The 25,088-nt window shown below is 34.9% G+C and overlaps 3 protein-coding genes across 3 annotated transcripts; 2 read left to right on the top strand and 1 right to left on the bottom strand.

Moving 5' to 3' along the window:
- Nucleotides 1–1,480: 1,480 nt before the first annotated feature.
- LOC130742597 (protein UNUSUAL FLORAL ORGANS-like) lies at nucleotides 1,481–3,002 on the top strand. Its single transcript, XM_057594693.1, has one exon. The coding sequence runs from the start codon at nucleotides 1,778–1,780 to the stop codon at nucleotides 2,891–2,893; it is 1,116 nt and encodes a 371-aa protein (XP_057450676.1). The 5' UTR covers nucleotides 1,481–1,777; the 3' UTR covers nucleotides 2,894–3,002.
- A 5,793-nt stretch (nucleotides 3,003–8,795) lies between these two features.
- On the top strand, nucleotides 8,796–9,493 carry LOC130745824 (MAPK kinase substrate protein At1g80180). Its single transcript, XM_057598212.1, has one exon. It carries the CDS (start codon nucleotides 8,897–8,899, stop codon nucleotides 9,224–9,226), a length of 330 nt encoding a protein of 109 aa, XP_057454195.1. The 5' UTR covers nucleotides 8,796–8,896; the 3' UTR covers nucleotides 9,227–9,493.
- A 3,501-nt stretch (nucleotides 9,494–12,994) lies between these two features.
- LOC130745823 (peptide deformylase 1A, chloroplastic) lies at nucleotides 12,995–16,380 on the bottom strand. The gene is made up of 4 exons (XM_057598211.1): nucleotides 15,854–16,380; nucleotides 15,014–15,103; nucleotides 14,842–14,909; nucleotides 12,995–13,627 (listed from the first exon to the last, which is right to left on the bottom strand). The coding sequence occupies exons 1-4, from the start codon at nucleotides 16,238–16,240 to the stop codon at nucleotides 13,387–13,389; spliced, it is 786 nt and encodes a 261-aa protein (XP_057454194.1). The 5' UTR covers nucleotides 16,241–16,380; the 3' UTR covers nucleotides 12,995–13,386.
- Between the last annotated feature and the right edge of the window lie 8,708 nt (nucleotides 16,381–25,088).

Genomic DNA, 25,088 nt, shown 5'->3' with positions numbered 1-25,088 from the left:
AGATCTGAGCATGGGAGGGAGAAGGTTCTGGAAACTGTGGTGTAGATACAGGACATGCTTTGGAAACTGGCAGAGAAGGGTTTTTGAGTCGTCCTTTGAATTTCCAATTTGCTTTAATCAACATTTAATTGGGTTTATCAGCAAAGGTAACCAATTCTAAGTGTCTCGGCCTTGGCTTGCCATTCAAAAATTGTGCTACAAGATTGACAGAGAATGAGAGAAATTAATCATGGGTCGTGGGGTCATTGATTTGTGGTTGCAAAGTTGCAAATAATCAATTAACTTGGTCCAAAGTTTCCTGGACTATAATTAACGAGCACATATTTTATTTTTTTAAGGTATAACAGATTCAATGTGTCAGTTATTGATGGTTTGAGGATTTTTGTGGTGGTTGTTTGCTAAGTGTATGATGAAGATTTTGAAGATAGAGGAAGAAGATGAAAAAAATTGGAAAAAAATTGAGGTTTGATATTTTTGAGTTTGAAGAACTTGGATTTTCTGGAGAAGACCTATGGGGGTTATGGTATTCTTAGTGAAGCTTGGAGATGATGAATTTGGGAAGATGAAGAAAGAATGAAGGTTGTAGAGTTTTTGGTTTTGAAGAACTTAGATTTTCTGGAAAAAAAATGAAGAAGATGAAGAGTATGATGAAGATGATTGAAGGATGTATGAAGAAGATGAAGAAGTGGATGAATTTTTCTGGAAAAATCCAGAAAACGTTAGTTTTTGGATGGAAAAGTGAGGAGGGACCAAAAGTGCTAACGGGGGTTAACGTCAGGGAGGCAAAATGGGATTTTTAAAGTTTAGGGACTCTAATGACACATATCGCTTTCGTGGGGGACCAAAAGTGCAATTAAGCCTTAATTATATTATTAATATTTTTCAATTAAAATATTATTAAATAATACCACATCAGCAATCTGTTAGATTTCTGACGGAATGCTAACGGAAGACCAAAAGTGCAATTGTGTGTATAGTTGAGGGACGAGTTTTGCTAATTTTGAAGTTTAGGGACGATTTTCGCAGGAAGGCCATAGTTGGGGGACCAAAAGTGCAATTAAGCCTTATATATACAAACCCTTATATCCATAAGGGATTGATCTCTATACCTCTCTCACCCAATTTATATATTCTTTAGCTCTTATCACTTGAACTATCATTCGGGAACATTTAGAAAATGATTTGTGAACACTTATTATAAGGTGCAGATATTTAAAATAAGATAGTAAGAGAAGATAAATAAGTAATATATGGTATGATATGAAGTGATGAAAAGAGATAAAAAGAAAAATGAGAGCGTAAGAAATATGTTATTACTATTAATAGTTCATCAAGATTCAAAACATTGTTGCTAGGAAAACTGACTCTATCATAATGTGATAATATATGTTTTTTTAATCTATATGAATCATGTTCGAGCCGGATAAAATTTACATAAATAACAAAATTTTTATAAATATTTAGAATTTTATAAATTGACATTTCACTCACTTTTTTTCTATCACATAATTTATCACATCTCTTACCTTTCGCTAATCTAATTGTGTTTGGAGTGGCAAATTAGTCAAATATTTAACATGCAACTACATTCACATACATATGCCCAAATCCAGACCTTGCACAAGTAGTAAAGTCCAATTTAATTATTGTTAAAATTTGTTTATACCGTTGTGGTAATAATCTACTTGTCGATAAAATACACAAATTCTTGGCAAGTAGCAAGACACCATCAACCTCACATAGCCACAGTCCCTGAAATCTTCATCATTTCATTTCTATGTGGAGCAACCTGCCATTTGATCTGTTATCCTTTATCTTCTCTTTTCTCCCCCCAGACTCCATAGCCAGAGCAAGATCAGCTTGCAGGAACTGGCACACATGTCCCAATCCTTATCCTTCCACCCCAACAAGGTTCCCACCATGGTTCTTGGCCTTCCCAATCCGCTACCACAAACCATGCTGCTATGCTCACAACCCTGTCACAGAAAACTGGCACGAACTCACTCTGGATTTCTTGCCAATACCAACAACTTCAATCCGACCAGTTTCACCAATCGGAAGCCTCCTGCTGTTAAGAGTCACCAGTTTCAACTCCACAACGTTCCAACTGGGTCTCTGCAACCCATTCACAAGGCAATTCAAGCACCTTCCTCAGTTGCATATTTCAAGGACTAATCCAGCTTCAGGGGTCACTGTTTTAGACCACGGTTCTCAATTAGAATTTCCTCACTTCAGAGTCTACGTGGCCGGAGGCATGTCGGAGGCAGCAAGAGGCGGCGGCGCCTCCTACGAACCCACTGTGGAAATGTACGACTCGGAGGTTGGCGTGTGGGAGGTAGTTGGGTCTGTTCCGGTGGAGTTTGCGGTTAGGCTTACCGTTTGGACGCCGAATGAGAATGTTTGTGTGAAGGGGACATTGTATTGGATAACATCGGCCAGGGCCTACAGTGTGATGGGGTTTGATGTTGGTGCGAACACGTGGAGGGAGCTGGGTGTGCCTATGGCGGAGAAGCTAGAATTTGCCACGTTGGTTAAGCGGGACGGGGCAATGGCGTTGGTTGGTGGAGTGTGTGGTGGGGATGTTTTGGTTTGGGAGATGAGTGAAGGGGGTGAATGGTGTTTGGTGGATGAGGTGCCTGGGGAGTTGAGGTTGAGATTGTTGGCAGAGAAGAGGAATTGGGAGAGTGTTAAGTGTGTAGGAAATGGGGATGCTATTTGTTTGTACAAGGATCTTGGATTTGGTATGGTGATTTGTAAGAAAGTTGGAGATGTGGGTAGATGGGAATGGGTTTGGGTTGATGGGTGGGGTTACATCAAGGGGAAACAAGTGCGCAATTGCCCAATAAGGGGAGCACTTCTTCACCCAACTCTTGCTTATAGTGCGTTAAACTAATTAACATGAATGTGTGTGTCCTTAAAAATAGTTTGTGTCAGTGCTCTCTATTATACAATTGAGACACAACAATTTGTCAACCACATGCTCTGATTCCTTTGCCAATTTCTCCAATTTTATCACCACCATGCAACTCTTCAGTTGTGTGGCTTGAATGGTTCTTTCCCTAAAGACATCTTCAACATACAAACACTAGAGGTCCTTGATATATCAGATATTCAGATCACAACCACTTCTTTTTTGTTTTTAATTCACTAGGGTCTGTTAGCAGCATATAATGCAACTCATATAATGTGATCAGGTGGCCATTTATTGATACTGTGTCGTGTGTAATTAGTAATCAGTGCTTGCTATAATACCTTAAGCCAGATGAAGGTGTGATACCTTAAATGATATAAACTCATAGAAAACATAAAATTTAAACTTAGAGAAAGAGGATGAAGGAAGATTTGGAGGTTCAATATAGGTGGAACATGAAGGAAGAGGATCCTGACATGAAAGGAATTTAGATGATCTCTCAGAGTTGCCAGTTGAACTAAAACCCCTAATTTTCAAATTGTGCATTAGATAACATAAACAAACTTAAGATATATATGTTATTAATTCATTAAGTCGATTATTGAACTTTATAAAATTGCAATAATAAATTCTTTTACCTTTTTTCAAAAAAATTATAACTTAAAATATTACTTGGGGTTATGTAGTGGTCAAGGTTCCGTAGTGGGAAATTTGTGAGCTGATTAGTTACTCATTTTGGTGTTCGCTCATGTTTGAATACTCTTTTTCCTTCCCTAGGGTTTTTTCCACTGAGTTTTTCTTAATAAGGTTTTAATGAGGCTCACCCATGAGTTGCTATCACACCAAAATAGCATAACGCTGACTAAGTTTTAGTAGATTTGCTTTCAATTCTACATGAGTGAGAGGAATGTTCTCATGAACCTTTTACTCCTTATTAATAAATTCATTTTGCTCTTAAAAAAATATTACTTGGGGTACCACACCCAAAAAAAAATCTGGGTACCACAGAATTCACCTAATCTACCTAAATTTTTCTGCTTTTTATTGAACTTTAGCTTTTTAGTTTTTGTCAAAAACAAAAAAACCTACCTACAATCGTTGCCTTAGTTTGTTTTCCTAGCCCGTCTGATCTTCTGCTCTTTTTTTGGGTTGCTCATGGTTAGTTGGGCTTTGGGTTATCCTTATATTTTTTAGCCTAAATCTAATTCAGGTTTTTTACCAAAAATATATAAATCTGAACCCATAGTATTTGTCCAAAAAAAACCATAGTATCAATCAGCACTTTATAGTGTTTATACCTTTGACCAAAAAATATAGTTTATACCCAATGGTAGCTTGTTAAAGTGAAAATACATCGTGAGCTTTTATTTTTTTTGAAAGGAAAAATACATCGTGAGCTTAAATGAACTTTTATTAGCAAAATAGGGGTTGCATTGTAAACATAAAAATTTATTTTGTGTAGTTAATTCATTAAAAAAACCTTGAACAACTAGTGCATGGAAAATAATTGTTATTATTAAGAAATGGTACTTGAACAAATAAGTGGTCTTTTCATAACTAAAACTTACATCAACAAATACTTTCACAGACACAAGCTCTTATGCTCATTTGATAAAGACAAAAAGGATGATGCACTTACAGTGTAAAATATTTTTTACACTGTCAACTAATAAAATTGTAAGGTTGTGTCACGTCAATTAAAAATAAAATAAAATACAGATTTTCTTATATTCTTAAAATTTGATTGGATTTACACCGTCAGTGTATACAAATTAAACTCTTTGATAAATTTATTGAAACGAGTTAAGAGAATTTATAGATGAATCATGTATTTCTATAAAGCCATACCTACTTGAATACTTACACAATGAGGTATAGTCAAATACATCAAAACGCTCTCATATATTTTTTGTCATAAAGATATTTTCTCAAATATTCTCACTAGCTAGTCTCCTTAAAGTGAGCTAATTAGCTAAATATAAGTTTTTATAAATGTTTTATTAAGCCTGACATCTTCCAACCTTAAACTGAGTATCATCCCCTCAAATTAAATTTATTTTACCACAAAAATAGAATTTTGTTGCCATCCAACTTTCAAGATTAATCATTAATAATAAATGATTAATAACAACTCATGAAGAAACGAAAGGTAGGTTCTGCACGCCATACTTGAATGTCCATTGCACACCTGTTATGTCAACTTAATTTAATGGCCAACCTATTTAAAAGGTTGAATCATTATTTGAGCAATCCTTAGTTATGACATTGATTTTTTGGGTACAAAAAAGTGATGTGATGATGAATTGATGATGACAACTGGCAACTTATTATATTACTAATTTATTTAAATTCCTATCTTGAATCATTAAACATGGTTAACCATGTTTTTCCACTTCTTTTGACTAGATGATATGGTAGCTTACCAAATTTTAATAACTTTTTCTTTTTCTTTACTATCATATGATGCCTTTGATCATCATATGGTAGCTTATTATTATTTTTTTGTCTTTTAAGAACTGATCGTACATTTCTCGTAACAATTATCTTTCTCGTATTAAAATTTGTACTTTCATTATTAAGGGGTTTAGTTTTTTTTTGTTACAAGAGGAAATCATTAAGGGGTTTAGTTTGCTTACCACTAAACCAACAACTCATAATACTAAGTTTTAATAACATAATTAAGAATGTCATTTTCATGTAGTATACATTTGTGGACCAAACCAAATTTGTGTAAACATTATAATCAGAGTGGCGGATCCAGGACCCTAGGGTTAGGGGTTCAAATTTTTCAAAACAACATGTAAAAATCTTGTATTGTTTCTTTCTAATCCAAACACTAAAAGCATATTGAAATCACTTTCAATTGAAATCTAAAAGCAGAATTTTGGTGGCTCGAAATACTTTTTCTTTGACAAAAAACAATGGACTATGATCTTAATTACATTTTGCAATGAGTTGTTTACATATTTATCTTACATGTATACATCAGCCATCAATGTATGTAAGAAAAACAACTAAAAGAACACAGAAGATCTTTTTTTTATAAGCCAAAGTAACATTAAAATGCAAAGGGGTGCCCACCCATTTACAAAAGAAATCAGATACAATCAAGCAATTAAAGAAAAGAAGAAAACCAGATACAGGGAGAAAGAAAACCAAAACAAAACAAGGGGGAAAAATGAGAAATGCACAGAGGTGCTAACATGAAGTACAAGTTGAAATTAAATCATCAACCAGCACACTTTTGCCCACAATCCAAACCAAAACCAGCATATTCTTCAATCATCACCCAAATAACCAGCCGTTGTAAAAAAGAATTCACATTGCTCACTTGATGACCTAGACCATAATCAGAATTCTTAATATATCTCATGGCCAATAATCAAGATCAAGATTGTGTTGTCCAAACAGCACTTACATAGCACAATCACATTCACATAAGCAGTTTGCTTCAACCCAGTATACAAAGAGTAATCAAAACAAAAGAAAAGAAAGAAAAGAAACAGATCAGGGTAGCAATTAGAGAATAAAAGAAACTACCTATATAAACCAAGAGTATATATATGATTAAAAGCACACGTAGTGCCATCATAATACAAAGTAGACCCAAAGGACAAAGATAAACATACAGCAACAAAAAAGAGAAAAAACAAAACCAGAGGAGAGATTGGGGGTCGCAGCAAGTGAGCATTGGAACAAAAGTTTCAAGAGTCAAAGCTTCAAATCCCCAACAAAGTCTGCTTAAGCAATGGTACACCACCTCAGGAAAGACTCAAATTTCATCTCCTTAAATCTACCCGATGTTGGAAATCAGATTGCAGCCTTTAGACATAATAGTGAGAGCATCAAAAATTCAAAATTGCTTTCTTATGTTTCTGAAAAATTATCCCGTTTTGCATAAACATAAGAGAGAGCAAGGAAAATTCAAAACCAAAGCATCACACATCAGGGTGTTTGACGGCTTAACCTAGGGTAGAGAGAGACATGCCAGACTGCGAGAGAAAGAGGGTGAGGTTGTGTCGCTGTGAGTACGTGTGAGAGAGAGGAGTAAGTGGGGTTCAAGGTGCAAAATAAAAATCTCAGGGGGTTCAAAAAAAAAACCTATACAAGGGGGTAAGTGAAATTTATTTTTTTCCAAGGGGTTCAGTTGAACCCCTCACTATAGTGTGGGTCCGCCCCTGATTATAATTATTGTATGGTTTGCCGTCTTACGGATACCAAAGATTGATTCAAGTTTAATGTATTGCTATTTGACTTCGTTCCTCAAGCACTTATACATTAAAGATGCAAATGAAAGAAATTCATTTTTGACTTAATAACTATACAAAAGGAGTAAAAGAGCTCGGTTAGTTATGTTAGAAGATCATGTAATGAAGCAAGTGGATGGAATGATGAACACCTCGTCTCTTAAACAATCAGTTTTGAGTTCAGCTCTCAACTCTTTTGAATAAAAAACTTTAAAACTAGTATCTTGACGTTAGTGCGAGAATTAAGCAAACAAAAAAATCATGTAATTAAGTGTGAGAATAAATTATCAATCCCAATAAAAAAACACGAATTACTCTCACTAAGGGTAAATTAATAAATATAATATTGCTTGTAATTTATATTCTCTTTGTTCATATATACTCCATCTATTCCATAAAGATTGTTATTTAATAGTATAATGTTGTTAAAGTACCCTTATTTAATTTTACTAGTATCATGTGCAACTATTAAATTCTACTTGGATAGAAAATAATGTACTACCTCAAGTCCCATTTATAAGAACTAAAAAAAATCACATAAATTAAGAAATATAGTTAAATTCGTTCAAATGCATTAAGTTTGTCATAAATTAAAATAAACTTTTAAAATTATCATTTATTCTAATGCAACACTACTTGTGTTGAAGAGTGAATGAGATAATTAATGAGACACATTTTACTAGTTAGAATTAATAAGGGCATCATTGGAAAAAAGTTGAATATAGTACAAACTTTCATTTTGTTCTTATAAAAATGATCAAGATTTTTGGTTAGTTGATAGAGAAGAGTTGTGGTTGGTTAATATAAAAAGGTGATAAGTGAGAGAAAAATTATTAAATGAAGTTATAGGTGGAAAAAAATTAGTAAAAAATGCTTTGACTTTTTAAAACAACAAACATTTTAGAATATTTGAAGATGGTCTAAAACAACAATCTTTATGGAACGAAGGGAATATGTGTCACAATTTTGCCCCTTTTTTTCTATTTATTTGACATTTTTACAATTTCAAAAGAGCATTAATTAAGTTTTACCAATTATACATTAACTTAAGAGTGAAAGGAAAATTAAAAACTCATAACTATTAAAAGAAATGAATGGTATATTAGAAAATTAGTTAGTAATTTTACTAAAATAAGAACATCAAATATTATTTCTTAATACGTGTATCATAACCTTAAAGTAACACATATTAAGTAACGAAGGGAGTAAGACATAATCTTATCTTTAACTCTAACTGATGGCAATAATGGCATGGTGTCTTTAATTTGAATCCTTCCTCCGAAAATTGTTTCTGCTCTTACTTCTCAGAAAATAACCAGAGCTATCAAAAACACCGAAAAGAAAAAAAAAATTAAAGGAGAAACAATTTATATGATATATCACCTATCATAATTTTTACATTTTTTTTTTCTTTTCATTTTCATCATTCTCATCCTATATTTTCTTGGATTTTTTTTCATCTAAAACCAACTAACATGTAAAACACATTTATTCTTAAAAAATGTAGAAAACATTATTATAAAATCCCACAAGAGAATTTACTAACCATGCTTATCAAAAAAATTATTAAGTATTAACCATGCTTCCTCCATTATATATTTGTTTCCATCATCATCATTTTATATATAAAGAAAAGTCACTACAACAATATAGAAATCCACGCACATTCTACATCGCTTCACAGAACTAGAAAGATCCACACAGCTAGAGAGAGAAACAAGAGAGAGAGGGAGAAACCATGGCTGGTCTTCAAAGATCTGAGGTTTCTTTCAGAAGACAAGGTTCATCTGGTCTTGTTTGGGATGAAAAGTTGTTGTCAGGTGAATTGAACCGCAAAGAGGAGGGTCAAGACAACAAGGGTAGTACTGATCATCAGAATGTTAAGGAATTACGAACCACCACCGTCCAGAGAAGCCGCTCCAACGGTGGCTACCGCACCGGAAGAGTCTCGCCGGCGATCGATCCGCCGTCTCCCAAGCTCTCTGCATGTGGGTTCTGCGCCGCTTTCGGGAAACCAACAGGGGACAAGGGTCAACGGTCAAAGCCTGGTAAGCCTCGAACAAGGTAAATCGTTTTGGTCATTCTCCGGTGGCCGACACCGGTGGTTTTAGCATCAGATACGGGATATTCCGGCGGGTCATCGGCATAAACAGGGTTGGTTTAGTTGAGTTGAGTTGAATCCTGATGGGAAAAACAGAACGGTGAATTCTAGTTTTTTTGTTTTGTTTTTGATTTGTGTTGGATTAATAATGTCAAGGTTTGTGGCTGAATTATATTGGGTTGTAATTATATGTACATTTGGTGAATTGAAGAGGAACTTTGGTCTCTGTTTTCACATGTTTATGTTTGTGCAAGCTAGGGATTGGTGCAAAGATTTCAAAGCAAACAAGGTTTTTGGTGATACTTGAACATGAAGAAATTTATCTCTCTTTAGTATTTTAGCTTCTTCAGTACCAAACCAATCCTCACCTCATACACCCAGTGTTTGATCTTTTGAGTTCAATTTAATTTAGCATGTCTAACTTATTACATGGAGTTATTTAATCTCACACACTAGTCAATACCCCACATGCACATAGTATGAGATTAAATCACCGATGGGTAGGTCACACAACACCATCACACCCCCTCACCCCCCCCCCCCCCCCCAACACACACACACACCTTTCTCTCTTATATTATATTAATTTGAGATTTTGAATGTCAATGCTAATTATTTTCCAAGACAAAGGTAGAAGTCTTGTCTAGATCACTCACCTCCAAAATTTGTTTTCTTTATTTATTGTGATCATGGCCAAACAGAAGGGTAAAGTAACTTGAATTCGTTTAAAAAAAAACTTGAATTTTAGGGTCTGATACATATGTTAAGTATAATGTCCGATAGTATTACGTTTGATAAGACCAAATAATAATTTAATATCATCCATTAGCAAAATGTAATAATTTAATACCCTCAATCGTTTGGTCATACATTATATAACTTATCATATTGTTTAAATTAATACAATCATGTAGTTGGTGGAGGGTGTTGGTGATGATGGTTGTGGTAGGTGGTGGCAGCCATGGAGGGTGGTGGTTGTGGTGGCAGCATTGGTGGTGGTTGGTGTGGCTATAGAGTAGTAGTGGTGGTGGTAATAAAATGGTGCGTGGAAGCGGTGGTGAGGGTGGTGGCGCAGTTAGTTGTGGTGGCGGCAGTGTTGTAGGACATTAGCGGCAGCAATGGTGGTAACAGTGGTGAATGGGGTGGTGGTAGTAGAGGTAACAGTGCCGGTAGCGACAATAAAGGATGGTAAGGGTGGTAATGACGATGGCAGTGGTGGTGGTAGCAGTGGTGGTGGTGGTAGAATGGTGGGGTGGTAATGACGATGACAGTGGTGGAAGATGTGGAGCCGATGGTAAGGGCGGTGAGGGTGGTGGTGGAGTTGGTTGTAGTGGTGGTGATGGCAGTGGTAATGTTGCGGGTGCTGGCAGTACACCATCACCCCCCCGCCCCACCCACACACACACCTTTCACTCTTGTATTAATTTGTGTGTCACTCTCTTATATTAATTTGAGTGTCAATGCTAATTATTGTCCAAGACAAAGATAGAAGTCAAGACTCTAGATCACTCACCTCCAAATTTGTTTTCTTTATTTATTGTCATCATGGCCAAACAGAAGGGTAGGCCAAATTTCACGTGGGGTTCTCCCTTGTTGACTCTATCGTAACTAATGACAATATATCAATGAATATCATTTTTTAAGAAATAGTCATCATATAATCATCTTAAATGCTAACCCTAATCGAGTATTATGGTCAAATAATTAATTTTGATTTGTTACCATTATATATATTGGTACATCGGAAAATACCATTATTTATATATAAAGTAACTTGAATTCGTTTAAAAAAAACTTGAATTTTAGGGTCTGATACATATGTTAACTATTAAGTATAATGTCTGAGACTAAATAATAATTTAGTATCATCCATTAGCAAAATGTAATGATTTAAACCCTTCATCGTTTGGTCATACATTATATAACTTATCATATTGTTTAGATTAATACAATCATGTAGTTAGTGGAGGGTGTTGGTGATGATGGTTGTGGTAGGTGGTGGTATCGATGGCGGCGGCGGTGGCAGCCATGGAGGGTGGTGGTTGTGGTAGCAGCATTGGCGGTGGTTGGTGTGGCTGTAGAGTGGTGTTGGTGGTGGTAATAAAATGGTGTGTGGAAGCGGTGGTGAGAGTGGTGGCACAGTTAGTTGTGGTGGTGGCAGTGTTGTAGGACATTAGTGGCAGCAATGGTGGTAAAAATGGTGAATGGGGTGGTGGGTTGTGGTGGTTCCGTGGTTGTAGAGGTATCATTGTTGGTGGCGACAAAGGATGGTGGTGGTCTTAACAGTCGTGGTGGTAGAAGTGGTGGTGGTGGTAGAATGATGGGGTGGCAATGGTGATGACAGTGGTGGAAGATGTGGAGCCGACGGTAAGGGTGGCGAGGGTGGTGGTGAGTTGGTTGTAGTGGTGGTGATGGCAGTGGTAATGTTGAGGGTGCTGGCAGTAGCGATGATGGCGAAAGGTGGTGGTAGGTGGTAGTGATGATGGCGGTGGTGGAGGTGGCGATGGCGATGGTGACAACTACAACCTATGAGTGTGGTGGTGCATGTGGTAATGGATTAAATATTTTAAGTAGTTTATACATCACAATCTTATTAGGCATTATCCCTCTTCTATATGTTGGATTAAATAATTCACCATTTTAATGTATAAGTGAATTTATGGATAAGCCTTTACAATACAAAGTTAAAACCAAACAATAGATAAACTTATAATGTATTGCATAAGTTTTTACTATCATGTTATTGTCTAATATTGCGTACTAAATGAACTCTTATTTTAACAGTTCAATGTCAATGGTGCAATTTTATTTTAGTCTCTAAGAGCATCTCCAATAATAGTATCTAATGTTAAATACATACTCATATGAGTATCTATTACCATTGAAGTACATATTCACTTCCAACATGGCAAAGATGAGTATGTGGGAATAGATACTCTACACTAGACTTGAAAATTGAGCTTGTATTTATTACAAGCAATTACAATTAATATAATTAGAGATAAATAATAAAATATACAAATGTAATGTTGACGGTGGGATCCACTATAGCAACTTTTATGAGTTGTTGCCTTGTTGGGTTGGAATAAAAAGTTAGTAAAGTGGTGTAGATGATGTGGCACTATGGAGAATTATACAAAATGAAGTGTAGATATTTTAGTGAGTATAATGGATGTAGATACTCTAAGTGAATAGTGTGAGAGGAACCAGATTCGATTATTTTTTCAGTCAATTTATAAACGATTTTGAAAGTCCGAAAAAGAAAAATAATTTTGTGCTAATTAAGATTTTCTTTATTAAAACATAACATTTTTATGAGAAAGTAGGTGTGTGAATCATTTTTATCACATCAAATGTCATTTCTCATTTTTTCTTTTTTCTCATTGGTTTGAGTGTGGATAATGTTAGCAAAATATTTTTCTTTTCTTTATCATTTTCCACTTATAAGGAAAAGTTATGTTAACACTCCATTTTAAGCGTAAATGGTGTGGAGAGAAGATAGAGATGTGAAGAAAATAGAGTTAAAGTAAAACATATTATGAATGATATGATTAAAAGAGAAGAGAGACGTTGATCGAAAGTGAGGTGTAATTGAAGTGAAAAATGATAGTAGTGTGAATGAATCATAACCTATGAATATATCAAAATCCTTGTATTTAGAACATGAACATTTTTATCATTTGGATTCATTACCAACAAGTAATTCCTCATATTTGCAGGATGAAATAAGCAAGATTTACACACAATTGGTGTATGCTTTTGCATTAGACCTCAAATGGAGTTACCTCATTAGAGCTAACAAGTGAAGTTACATGCATGGCCTAGTATATAGACACCTGATTCCTTTAAAGTATAAACAGATAACACCCTATGAAATTTTGGTAAGAGGTGCAACTTAGAGAAAAGCTAGGGGCCATGAATATCTGGACTCCATAAAAAGGAAGTGTAGTGTGCAATGACAATTCATGGAAAAACCATATCATTGAAAATTGAAGGAGATTTAATTATTCTTAAATTTGAGGCTATTACTAAAAATTGGACCTACAAATGTCAATTTAACACTAACATGCACAAGAAACCTGTGTTGAAGGCCTTATCAGAGGCAGCCGCAGAAACCCAAATTTGGGTTAGCGAGGACCAAGTTTGGGGCACCCCTGGCCAAGGGGGAGGTTCAAGTTGTCCACAGTTCTAAAAGTTCTAGGTACCATCTTATCAACATACAAAGTGCCATCCAAGTGATCACACTCATGTTGTAAAATCCGGGCTTGCCAACCCGACGCATTTATTTTGATTGGGGCACCGTAGCGATCCAAACCTGTAACTTCAACGTCAAGATGTCGCTCCACCACTGCTCTAAATCCATCAACACTGCAAAATGTTACAACAATTGAAGATGTTAATAGTACCCCTGGATAACAGGACAGTCTGTTGTTTCACACAATATTGCTACATAAATCATAAAAAGTTAAACAGTCCACATCAATATTCCAGTAATGTTATCTGAGTCCTAACAGATTGAAAGGAAATGTCATTCAAAAGTGGCATATTTACATTTAGGACTAGACAACATTGAGATATCTCACTATTCTGTTCCACAAACTACATCAGGAACTGCATCCACGTTCATGCATTATACTCATAACTCATGGTATATCGCCATGGACAAATTATAATTTAGACAAAGGCCAAAGCCCATGCATATTGGACATCAAATTATAAAAACAGCAAGTGCAGTTCACATCAGAATAACAAGGTGAGTAAGCTAGAGTTGAGCAATTCGACCAGTATAACTGTTTAAAAACTTAAATCATCTAAGCATATGCAGACGATCATCATTAAGTTAATATTTTGATATTATAAAAACTATTATGAATTCACTAAAGTACAGAGATGCCAACAAAGAGGCATCACCAAGTTGAGAATCCTAGGGTCTGTTTAGTTTCCATTTCCATTTTCTGTTTTTATTTTTAATTGCAAAAATGACCATTGTTTTCACTTTGTTTCCTAATTTCAAAGTCTTGCATAGAAAGTGTTTATATATAAACTTTTAAAAGAGGAAATAAAGACATTTTTGCAATTAAAACTAAAAGAAGAAAATGAAAACAGGAAAATAAAAATGGACAGTAAACAGCCCGTAGTTCGTGAAGTAAGCATTAATACTCTTTGGCTATTGAGAAAAAATTAATCCCCTTAGCACATCAGCTCTGAAGCAATTGTCTAAAACTGAGGCATACATGCCCTTTAATGGACAGGTTAAGAAAAATTAATAATTAGACATTGTAAAATTGGTTGCTGTAGCCTGGCTGTGTCATCCCATTAGGTATCATTCCTTATTTGAATGAAATTGGGAAAAAAGGAAGACTAGTTTTGTACAAAATTTCAGAGGAACTTTAGCCATTAGTCATGAAAGGATCAACTACCTATTGAAAGTCCCAATAGTGAATGTTTAAATTACGATATGCAAGAATTTCTTACAGTAATAAGATGTATGCAATGGTTTCTACTTATCATCTCAGCTACTGAAGACAAAGCATGGTAGGTAATAAAGATGAAAAAAAGGGGAAAGTAAACTATTGCCACACCTCAAGCACCCTTCAAAAAATAGGGCAGTCCTGTTGCTCTTCTTCTCTAGCTTGGGATTCAGGATCACCTGCCTCAAGAGAACTAATGAATGATGTATTAAAGTAATAAATCATTAGGACCAAACTACACACTTAATGTTAATACTCTACTTTTCTTTGCATAGGAACGTACCAAAAGATCAAAAGGCACTCTATCTTGAGCTTTTGTCTCTTCCTTTGGGGCATAACTAATATACTCTTTGGTATCTTCCACAACTATTATCTGCAAAAATGAAAAGACGATAACATATAAATTTTATGCAGCGGCACATTGTGCAGTAACATCCAGAAGATATCGACATAATAAATGTTTTAAATAAGTATAGTGTTAACTGTTAAGCAATATGGATTTAGCCACCAATAACCAATGGATGAAAATAGGGTGAGTTGGAATGGTTCTGATTTTTTCAAAAAGGATAAACCTTCAACTCACTTTCATATTACAGGAATGGCAAAACTTCGAAGTTGGATTGTAAATGAGTTGCACAAATTCACTTTCAACTGTCCAAAACTATAGTTGTATGCATACAAGCTCAAAGTAATTTCCTTCTAAAATTTCAACCTTTTCAAATTAAGTACTCCCTTAATCTGTTAGAACTTCAAGTCTCATGCAGCTCCTTCACCCTCTTTGTCAATTAACTTCAATTCACATGCTTCTTCTTATTCTTTCTAAGACTGACAAAACATTCAAATTACTTACTAAAGGACCTTGTCAATTATAACATATCTCACTCAAATTCAAGCTGCACAGCTGTTATTTGCAAAAATGACAATGTATATGTAGCTGCCACTTTTAGTAACACACATGCACTAAAACAACAACAACAACAACAACAATAAATAATGATAGTAGTACACAAACACTCACATAGAGAAAGCAATTTAAGCTACAAGATTGAGTAAGATAGGATAAGACACAAAATTTGAAGATGGGCAAGCCAGAAAACACAAAATCCCCAAGAATGAGACTGACCCTTAAAGGAACTCCAATCTGGGGAGCAGCTAAACCAACCCCAGGAGCATTCCTCATGACCCGGATCATGTCATCAATGATCTTCTGCACTCTCTCCGACTTTATCTCACTGGGATTAACTTCCTGGGCAGGCTCATGAAGAACAGGGTCACCAGCTTTGACAGTGTCAGGCAATTTCATCTTCTTGTTATCTGCTGTTAGACCCAAAAACCACCCTGCTCTTGCAGTGGCAGTGGCAGCGGCAGCTTGAGAAGAAGATGATAAGCTTAAACTCAATGGTGGCCTTGCCATTGCAACTCCAGATAATGGGGTGGCAGTTGGGCGCGTAAAGAGAGTGTTTTGGGCAGCAGATATGGGAAGTACACGCTGCATGTGCAAGGCCTCCATGGCCTTTTTTCTTGCTTTCTCCTCTGGATTCTGCAGATTATTCTACAGATTTCTTCTTCTTTTTTGTTATGCAAATTTCACCACCACCATAGGGAGTGTTATGGGTTGGTTAGGCTAAGGTTATGGGGATTTTGGACCCAGCAACATTTTGCCACTCAATCATACCCAGCTGGGCTGGACCATAGTTCAGCCCTTTGTTAAAAAAAATACACACACACACACCAATAATTTGGTCTTGAAAGTGAAACAAATTTTGAAAAAAATGTGAAACAATTTTGTGTATGTTTGGTTTTCAGTTTGAAAGTCTGTTTGATGCATTGAAATTTGAGATCACATATTCTCATGCTCTAAACGTGAAAGAGGTTTTGAACCTCTGTTGATTGAAAGCACTTTCAAACTAAAAACCAAACAAACGCACTTATTAGATTGATTAAGGTTGGCTTTGTACCTTATCATAGTTGTCCCTTTGCATCCTCCATCCCTGCCATGTAGGCATGTACACTTACTATAGCTCTTCCGCGTGTTAAATGAAGGAGTTAACTCGAATAATTAATGTTTTGTTTACATATAATTTCCACCTCCACCTTGCATGATTACGAAGAAAAATAAAAGAAATGAGTGATATGATATGTAATTTGACAGGAAATGTAGAGAGAGATAAAAAGAAAAATGTGTGGAAATGATATGGAAGAGAAAGTGAAGTGTGTATAAATCATTACTCAGTTAACTCTTTTACAAAAAGCGTTTGGGTTGAGAACAAATGATTGATTTAATAACATCATCCAAATACATTTTCTTTTTCGCTTTCTTAATTGAAAAACATAACTTTCGCTGTTTTTATCCGTCAAATCAATATTTATATAGTGAAACTAATATGTATAAAATAGAGTAGTTTCAATCCAATCTTGATATGCTTACTTGAAATCCAATCTTCATATGCTTACTTGGAAGTCATAAGTAGAGAACTGGAAGCAATTGTTGTAACTGCATATATATGTCGGCCGTAATATCGGCTCAAGGATACCCCACAAGAAACGTAACTCTGACTACTTTTCATGAAGCATTGATATGCACTGGCAGCACTGCTTTTCTTTCAATTGAATTAATGAAGTTAAGTTTATGTTCAATTCGATCGTTTACTTTTTGAAGCATTGAATTTTTCTGCTTAATTATGGTCTATATCTATATCCTTTGGCTGGATGCATGTCTATCCATACATCTACAATTGAAAGCTGGATATGGATAATAAATCTACCATAGGACAAAATCTAAGTCACTTTCAGTCTAAACCCACGTAAAACATCAACAAGCATCATCTCCAGCTATTTTCTCTAAAAATCAACAAGTCTAAACTAATCAGCAGCTTCATACGGCAAATTCTAATTAGTTGTTGAATTTCTTTTTACATAGTTCAGTTTGATTGATAAAAATTGAATTTATCAAAAGTTGTAAACACATGTCATTTTACTGCTGCAATGGATCCAAATTGTGCATGAACATATACATATTAATGATATGCGCGCGATCCAAATTCACTGCATTTGACATAAAGAGATTTAAAAAAAAAAAAAACAAAGACTCTAGCTAAATGGATAATAGGCTTATACATCTGGATTTTATATATGAAAATAACTTTTATATATTAATGTGAAAGCTAAATAATAGTAATGTCACCACCCTCTTGGCAAAAAATGGCAGCAACTCTAGAATTTATATTATTTATTTAGTTAATGAACTTTAGTTTATAAATAGTATAAATTGTTAGGTATTAGGTTATCCCTTTAACATTTTTGGCATATCATGGTATGGAGATCTAGAACTTATTAAAAACCACATGGGGATACAGCTTTCCATACCTTTAAAATCAATGTCACTTATGGGCAGCGTATCCGAATGTTGTTATTTTATGTCATTTCTCACTATGATTCCCCTGCCCTACTGTACCTGACTCCTCTATAATAATCAAAGTTTAGGCAGGGAAGGTATATATGATGGCTGATGCCAAGTTTCATTTGTGATTGATTGATTAGTAGTTTTAAGGATACATGCATCTAGTAAATTATTATATGTACTCAGCGAACAAGTTATGTATGCTAGATGTATAGTAATCAATATATAGTACTAACATTACAAAATATAAAAGTACTCGTGAGTCAGTATAAAATTTATTTAAGTTTATCTTATATGAAAGTTTGAGAAGACTTATATACTAAGGTGTGTTTAGGTAAACACTTTAACTAAGCATGTATTGTAATAAACCTCTACCGCATATATAACTACTTATTCATGAGTAAATTATTTAAGAAACTTATTTAAATAAAGTGAAAAATATGTTTTAGCCTTATGAGTAAGAATAAACTCTTATTCATAAATTGATCTGAATAATTTATGAATATAGATAATTTAAAAACATTTTACAGTACGTAGGTCATAAGTTATTTACACAAGTTCTCGCGAATACTTCCATAACCTATTTTACTATAAGATAAGCTTGAATAAAAATTTCAAATGAGTCTATCTATAAGCTGTTTTGACTTTGAGTAAATTTTGATCATTTTCATAAGGCTCATATATTGATCTTTATTAAAAATAAGTATTTATACATACTTATAACTTATCATTACATATTTTTTATATATTAGCATATATATGAATTGTTAGTTTATGCGACAAACTTTATTGCATTAGAGTTTAACTTAGCTGTTTACCCACTAAAAATACGTCTAAAACAATACCTAAGTTCAAGGACAAAGTATTAAATACAAAATTCGTTAGCTGACATAGTTTTTTAATAATGGCATTGATACCACAGGAGTTAAACCTGCACCCTTCAAAAATGTTTTTTTATTTTATTTGCACTAATTAAATACAAGTTAGCTTAAATTCAATGTACGCGAGAATCTCTCTGCAACTTCTAAAGTTGCAGTAACATTACTTGACTCGCCAAACATGTCGAAGAGTTCTTACTTTCCGGCCACCGGATCGGATATTGAATGTTCTCTAACTTCTAATACAATCCGTGTGGGATAACTATAGCGGCTCTAAGACCTTAATCATGAAAAGGTGAAGTATCAAAAGTCAAAACCACATTTTCCATGGGTTGACTCTGGCTTGGAGCCGGCGTCATAGGATTGTGGAGTGTCAATCTGATTCGCAGCTTGCTGAGGAGTTAATTCGGACTGGAACGACTACTTGTCATCTATATGCGCCACTCGTCTGGGACATTAAGGACTTGCTTGGTCGTCCTTAGAAGGTGGAGCTTGTTCACACTTTGCGTAAAGAAAATGTTTGTGCCGATTTTTTGACAAAGCATTGAGCTACCCAAACTGAGGTGCTTGTTTGCATTACTTCCCGCCTAAGGGCCTGGGCACCTTAATAGACCTTAGTTTCTTTTTCTTTCTGTTTTTTTTTTCCCTTAATCTTTATAAAAAAAAAAAGTGAAGTTTTCCTTTTATATATTACTTTATTTTCTTAATTAATGGGTAAAAACTTACATTAATCATTATTTTTATTGCTATTTTGTTATCAATTATATGTAATATTTAATTTGGTGTATCATTCATGGGAGTTAATCTCATGAAGAGGAATCATTCACATTTTGGTGAGAATATCTCTTCCGCTAGGAGTTTTATTTGATTCATGAGACTAGAGTTTAAGACATTGTTTAAAATAAATTAAACATGTACTACATGGACTAACCATTTGTTGTGATGAGCCAAAAAAAACATTTGTTGTTAACAATTTTGTAAGATGTCGTGAGTTACGTTATTCATAATTTGATTTTAATAATGATGTATATAAAAGCTTAATTATATCATTATAAATTATGGCTCGTTAAAGTAAAGATTTATGTAAAATCAAACACTATAACTTTTTTCAAAAGAAAACTTGGAGAAAATAAACTGTTGGAAATTTCCATGCAACTCATGCGTGTCACCATCTTTGACTTTGGTTTGAAGGGGGACCAAAAGATGGGCGGAGGCAGGGTGAGAAAGTCAAGGAAGCAAATTAAAAAACCATTAGATCAAACTTAGAAGCCGCATATTCCTATTTGCTTGCTACATATCATAATGATTTTTAAGGAAGCACATGAGGCTATAAAAGCATGCATTTGCCTCCATCCATTCCATCCAACACACAACACAAACATTAACATTAAAGAAATTCAGCAGCACTAGCAACAATGAGAAAGAGCTATTTCCACCCTTCACGCCACAACCAGGAAGCTAATTTCCATGACAAGCATGGAAAGGATATTCAAGAGAGCACCAATTTGAGAGAGAAAATAAATTACCCTGCATCATCATCAACATCACAAGGGGCAGAGAAGAAAGAGACCCTCCACAACACAAAGAAGCAGCTAGAGAGGATGCCAACAGAAGACATCAATGCTAGCGCTGATGCCTTCATCAAGAACTTTAGGGAGCATCTCCTGCTTCAGAGGCTCCAATCCATTGAGAATTATGAGCAAATGCTTGCAAGGGGACAATAGTTATTTACAAGGTTATGTCTGTATTATTACTTCTATATATTGTGTCATTCGTTGTTTCTTTTCCCTCTTTAGTGCACAACTGCACAAAGGCATGGTTTTATTTGGGGATAAGAGAAATTAAATAAGCACATTGGTTCACAATGTTACAGTCTCTGGCCTTCATTTGGCTTCTGGCTGCTGTATCTTTGTTTAGGGGATTTTTCCTCTGTTTAGTCTTGTATCAGGGGAAGTTACTACTGTACTCATGTTAAAATGATTAAGGATTTGTTTCATAATGGTACAGTCTCATGTTATATAATGTTCCCTCTTTAGTACTTTTTTTTGGTACATCAAATTATCTTTCACAAATGGATTCTCAAGCGAAGTTTATGAGTATTCACCCAAAAAAAGATTTATTAAATAGGTATTGATTAAATTAGCCCTACTTAATGGAAAGATGGGAGATCCATTGTTTCAATTGTAGCAAGGAATCTTCCCACTGTGGGAATATAACAGATAATTCCTTACCTGAATTTGGAATTTAAAATGGACCAACAAGCAAATCCTTAATCGTTTTGATTATATTCAATGAACTCGAAATTTTGTTGTTTAAGTACTTATGTTAAAATTAGTGCCATTGCATGTCTAAACTGCAAAACTCTTTCTTCACATCACCCAACAACCTAAATTATTAGCAAGCAAAATGCCAACTAGATCGAAACGAGCAACTACAATAGTAATACGCCGGTTTTGTGCTTAGCTACGAATAAATGAGCCAAGAGGTTTGGGCCTATTTCGCTAAGGTGTTATCTAGCATGGGTGACGTGGTTTAACCCATGAGGCCCTGACGATATCATCTATTATGGTGATATTGCATAATACATACGGGCGATGTGGTTCCTTAGGGGCGACATTGACATGAGTTGGTGATTACTTATTATCGATGATTGATAAACCACTATACAATATTGATAATTTTTGACACCTCACTTTTGTGGTGATTCTTTATAGGCATAAAGTGAAAAGTAGCAAAACAAAATTAACTTTTAACTTTGTGGCGGTAAAAAATTATCACAAAAGTGTCAAAACTAGTTGATATTACAAAGTGGTTTGTCAGTCTTTTATATTACTTATTCCAGCACATAAAGTGTTATGAGTTTATGTATTTTATTTAGTTGTTTTACTTTGAATAGGTGGCACAACTCTATAACTAGAACGTTTGTCCACGTGGTTAAAGAACGATTACACATACTCTTGTTGGAAATTGAGAGGAAATTGTTGTGCAGTGGCAAACCACTGCCCTAAAGCAAAATTTCCGGCGGACCTCGGTGCAAATCCTAATTAATTGCCGGTTTTGCCCCCAAGGATTTACACAACTACAATCTAACCCGTGCACTCGAGGCAGACCGTATGGAACCTTCACAAAATATTTCCCAGAAGGAATAGAGTTATCGATAGAGAAAGAATATGAGAGGAGTATTATTATGGATACCACATGAATGGAGATGCCCTATCTGTTTCATTACCAGAAACTTCTTTATATTCAGCAAAGGGAATCAATAGGAATAAATGTCATCAACCGTTATAGTCAAGGCCATGAAGAGATATCAATATTATTGATTCTTTCACATTTTTTGGCTTAATAATCAATTGCTTATAAAGCAATAACTCCATTGAAAAGGCAACGTAAACAAACAGCAGTTCCTTGTATTGGAAACGGTTTAATTTTCATTAACTCTCACAATCCCCCACAAATGAAAATTAAATCGTGATAGAAGAATTTATGAGCAATGAGAAAGCATGTTTTCTTATGGGCAGGGAAGAAAGGAATTTCTTGGCAATAGAAGGGTTTGAGCTTAAGTGCTAATGTCCAGAGGATTGAATTAACACATAGTGAAGTGAGGCAATGTCATAAGTCCAGTAAGTGAATTTCTCTTGAACTTAATGGACTCGAGACAAGACCCCCACAACACGCCACTAACCTTCAAATTCGCAAAGGCTCCGCGATAATATATTTTTCACATTTAGGTCTTTCATTCACCTTGGGTCGCTCATGAGTGCTCTAAAAAGATTGCCTAAGTCTTTCATAGAAGGTGGTCTAGACCTTCACACTCACGTAGATACATCAAGTGCGTCTCTATAGCACCACCCAAACAATGGGTTATGTATCAATCATCAGATGTGCAGATACATTAAGTGCGTCTCTTAGCACCACCCAAATATTGGGTTATGTATCTGTTATGAGCTCTGCAGATACATCATGTATCAAATGAAATTTTAGCTCATAACCTCACATCAAGCACTACCGCACACCATAGGGATGAGATGTAGTGCATAGGAGTCTTCGCATGACTTCGTTTGACCACAAAATGGGTATCCACCATACGTTCCTCCACTCAAGGCGCTCATCCCCCTCGACGCTTCTAGAACAACTTCCTGGCTAATCCCTTAGCACAAAGATCCACAAGATTTTTCTCACTTCTCACATAATCAAGTGAGATTGCACCATCTTTTATCAAGTGTTTAGCAATATCATGCCTCATCTGCATGTGTTTTCTCTTGCCACTATAGGCATTGTTGTTAGCTCAATCAAGATTAATATTTATGGCATGCTTAGGTTCACCCCCACAATGGTGAATAAACCATGGGTCATCTTAATCATTCAGTTTTTGACCTGCAATTTCAAGAGCTATAAATTTTGACTCCATTTCATACCTGAGTGTGCACTTTTCATTTGCAAATTTCCACGGCTTGCATGACCTCTCAGTGTAAACATGTATTCACTTGTGAAATTTGTCTCTAACATATATGAGACTCGGCTTACATCAAACACACTTTACAACACTCAAGGAATGTTAGAGAAATTTAAGCTCCAACTTGTATCACATAATAATTTCTCCTTTTAATTGATTCAGTGTATTTCGTTGTTTACCACTAAAGTTATGAGCATACCGACTCAAGCATCTCACAACATATGCAATATTGATGTGCTAAAAATAATTGATACTAAACACGTTAGCTTCCTCCAAATTTCCTATTTCAATTTTGAAATCACTTCCAAACTAATTTCATATATGACCACATTATCCACATGAAAGCCTAGAATAACATACTCATTTTTTGAGACAATTTTGTGTACACAAAAATGTGAAGATCTCACAACAAATTCAAATTCATGTTCAAGTAACTATTCAACTTCTCATCCGATTGCTAAGATGGCACAAACATTAAAATTAGTTATTCAGAGAACTCAATATATATCTCTAAATTCAATCATAATGATGTTATTCGTGATCAAGAATCTATATGCATCATAGCCATGAACATAACAAAATTATAAATTTTAAACCAAAATTATTTTAATTTCTTAAAACCGTTCTTCCTACTATAGCCGACAACCCCCACAATCCTTAGGGAGGTTTAATAAGATTTTATAAGAATGTTGTCAATGATCAATTAATATGTTTTCTCTCTTATTATGAGACATATCACCATGAGCATATATAGCATTCATAATTTTTCCAGATTCTTTAAGCCAACAATGAGGCCAAAGATTTCGACACCTCATTCAAAAAATTCACATCATACAAATCATTTCTATTACAGTTTATTTTCTCTTTCGTCTTGCTGTCCTTCACCTATTATTGTTAAAAGGATCAAAGGAAAATTCATTTAGAAACAAGATCAAACATGCATTCAATGTGTCTTCCTAAACAGATTAGAAATTCATGCTAACTATCAATCCAATCCAAGTACCGACAATCAAGAATATTAACCATTAATTAATTTCATATTGATCATATAATGTCAATTTAGAATTAAAGTGGATTCAATCCCGGAAGTTACCATTTTTTTATGAGCTTTTAACTGGTTTATGACCACTTATTAGCAATCAAAAGCTTATACTTTCCTACGTTAATTTCTCGCTTGAAAACCAGTCTAACTTGAATTTGGTCAAACACACTTGATTGTCATGTTTTATCACCTATGAGCTTTGATGAAGTAGATAACAATGAGAGAGACACTCAGTTCAAATTAGACAGCACAAACACATATTTTCTTTGTTACGAGTGATTTAGCACTTGGTGATAAAACTGAAAAACATTTTTTTTTTCCTTTTTCGTAGAGCACAAGATGCAGTTACATACCTGGGACATTGACCCAAATATAACTTTCATTCCCTTCATTCAAATTGCCATCAGCACAAACAAATGAACCAAAATTTTGCTTCAGAATATTGTTGGAAATTGAGAGGAAATTGTTTGTTGTGCCGTGGCAAACATGAAGCAAAATTTCCGGCGGACCTCGGTGCAAATTCTAATTGCCGGTTTTGCCCCCAAGGGTTTACACAACTACGATCTAACCCGTGCACTCGAA

Source organism: Lotus japonicus, chromosome 3 (genome assembly GCF_012489685.1).
Source record: "Lotus japonicus ecotype B-129 chromosome 3, LjGifu_v1.2".
Taxonomy (NCBI): domain Eukaryota; kingdom Viridiplantae; phylum Streptophyta; class Magnoliopsida; order Fabales; family Fabaceae; genus Lotus; species Lotus japonicus.
This window is presented reverse-complemented; position numbering and strand designations above follow the sequence as displayed.

What these genes read in the sequence shown, in the direction of transcription:
- LOC130745823 (XM_057598211.1), bottom strand. Translation starts at nt 16,240, where the DNA reads ATGGAGGCCTTGCACATGCAGCGTGTACTTCCCATATCTGCTGCCCAA. An exon ending in AGATTGGAGTTCCTTTAAGG is followed by an intron (nt 15,104 to 15,853) that starts GTCAGTCTCATT and finishes TCATTTTTGCAG; the next exon opens with ATAATAGTTGTGGAAGATAC. An exon ending in TTTTTTGAAGGGTGCTTGAG is followed by an intron (nt 13,628 to 14,841) that starts GTGTGGCAATAG and finishes AACATTTTGCAG; the next exon opens with TGTTGATGGATTTAGAGCAG.
- LOC130745824 (XM_057598212.1), top strand. Translation starts at nt 8,897, where the DNA reads ATGGCTGGTCTTCAAAGATCTGAGGTTTCTTTCAGAAGACAAGGTTCA.
- LOC130742597 (XM_057594693.1), top strand. Translation starts at nt 1,778, where the DNA reads ATGTGGAGCAACCTGCCATTTGATCTGTTATCCTTTATCTTCTCTTTT.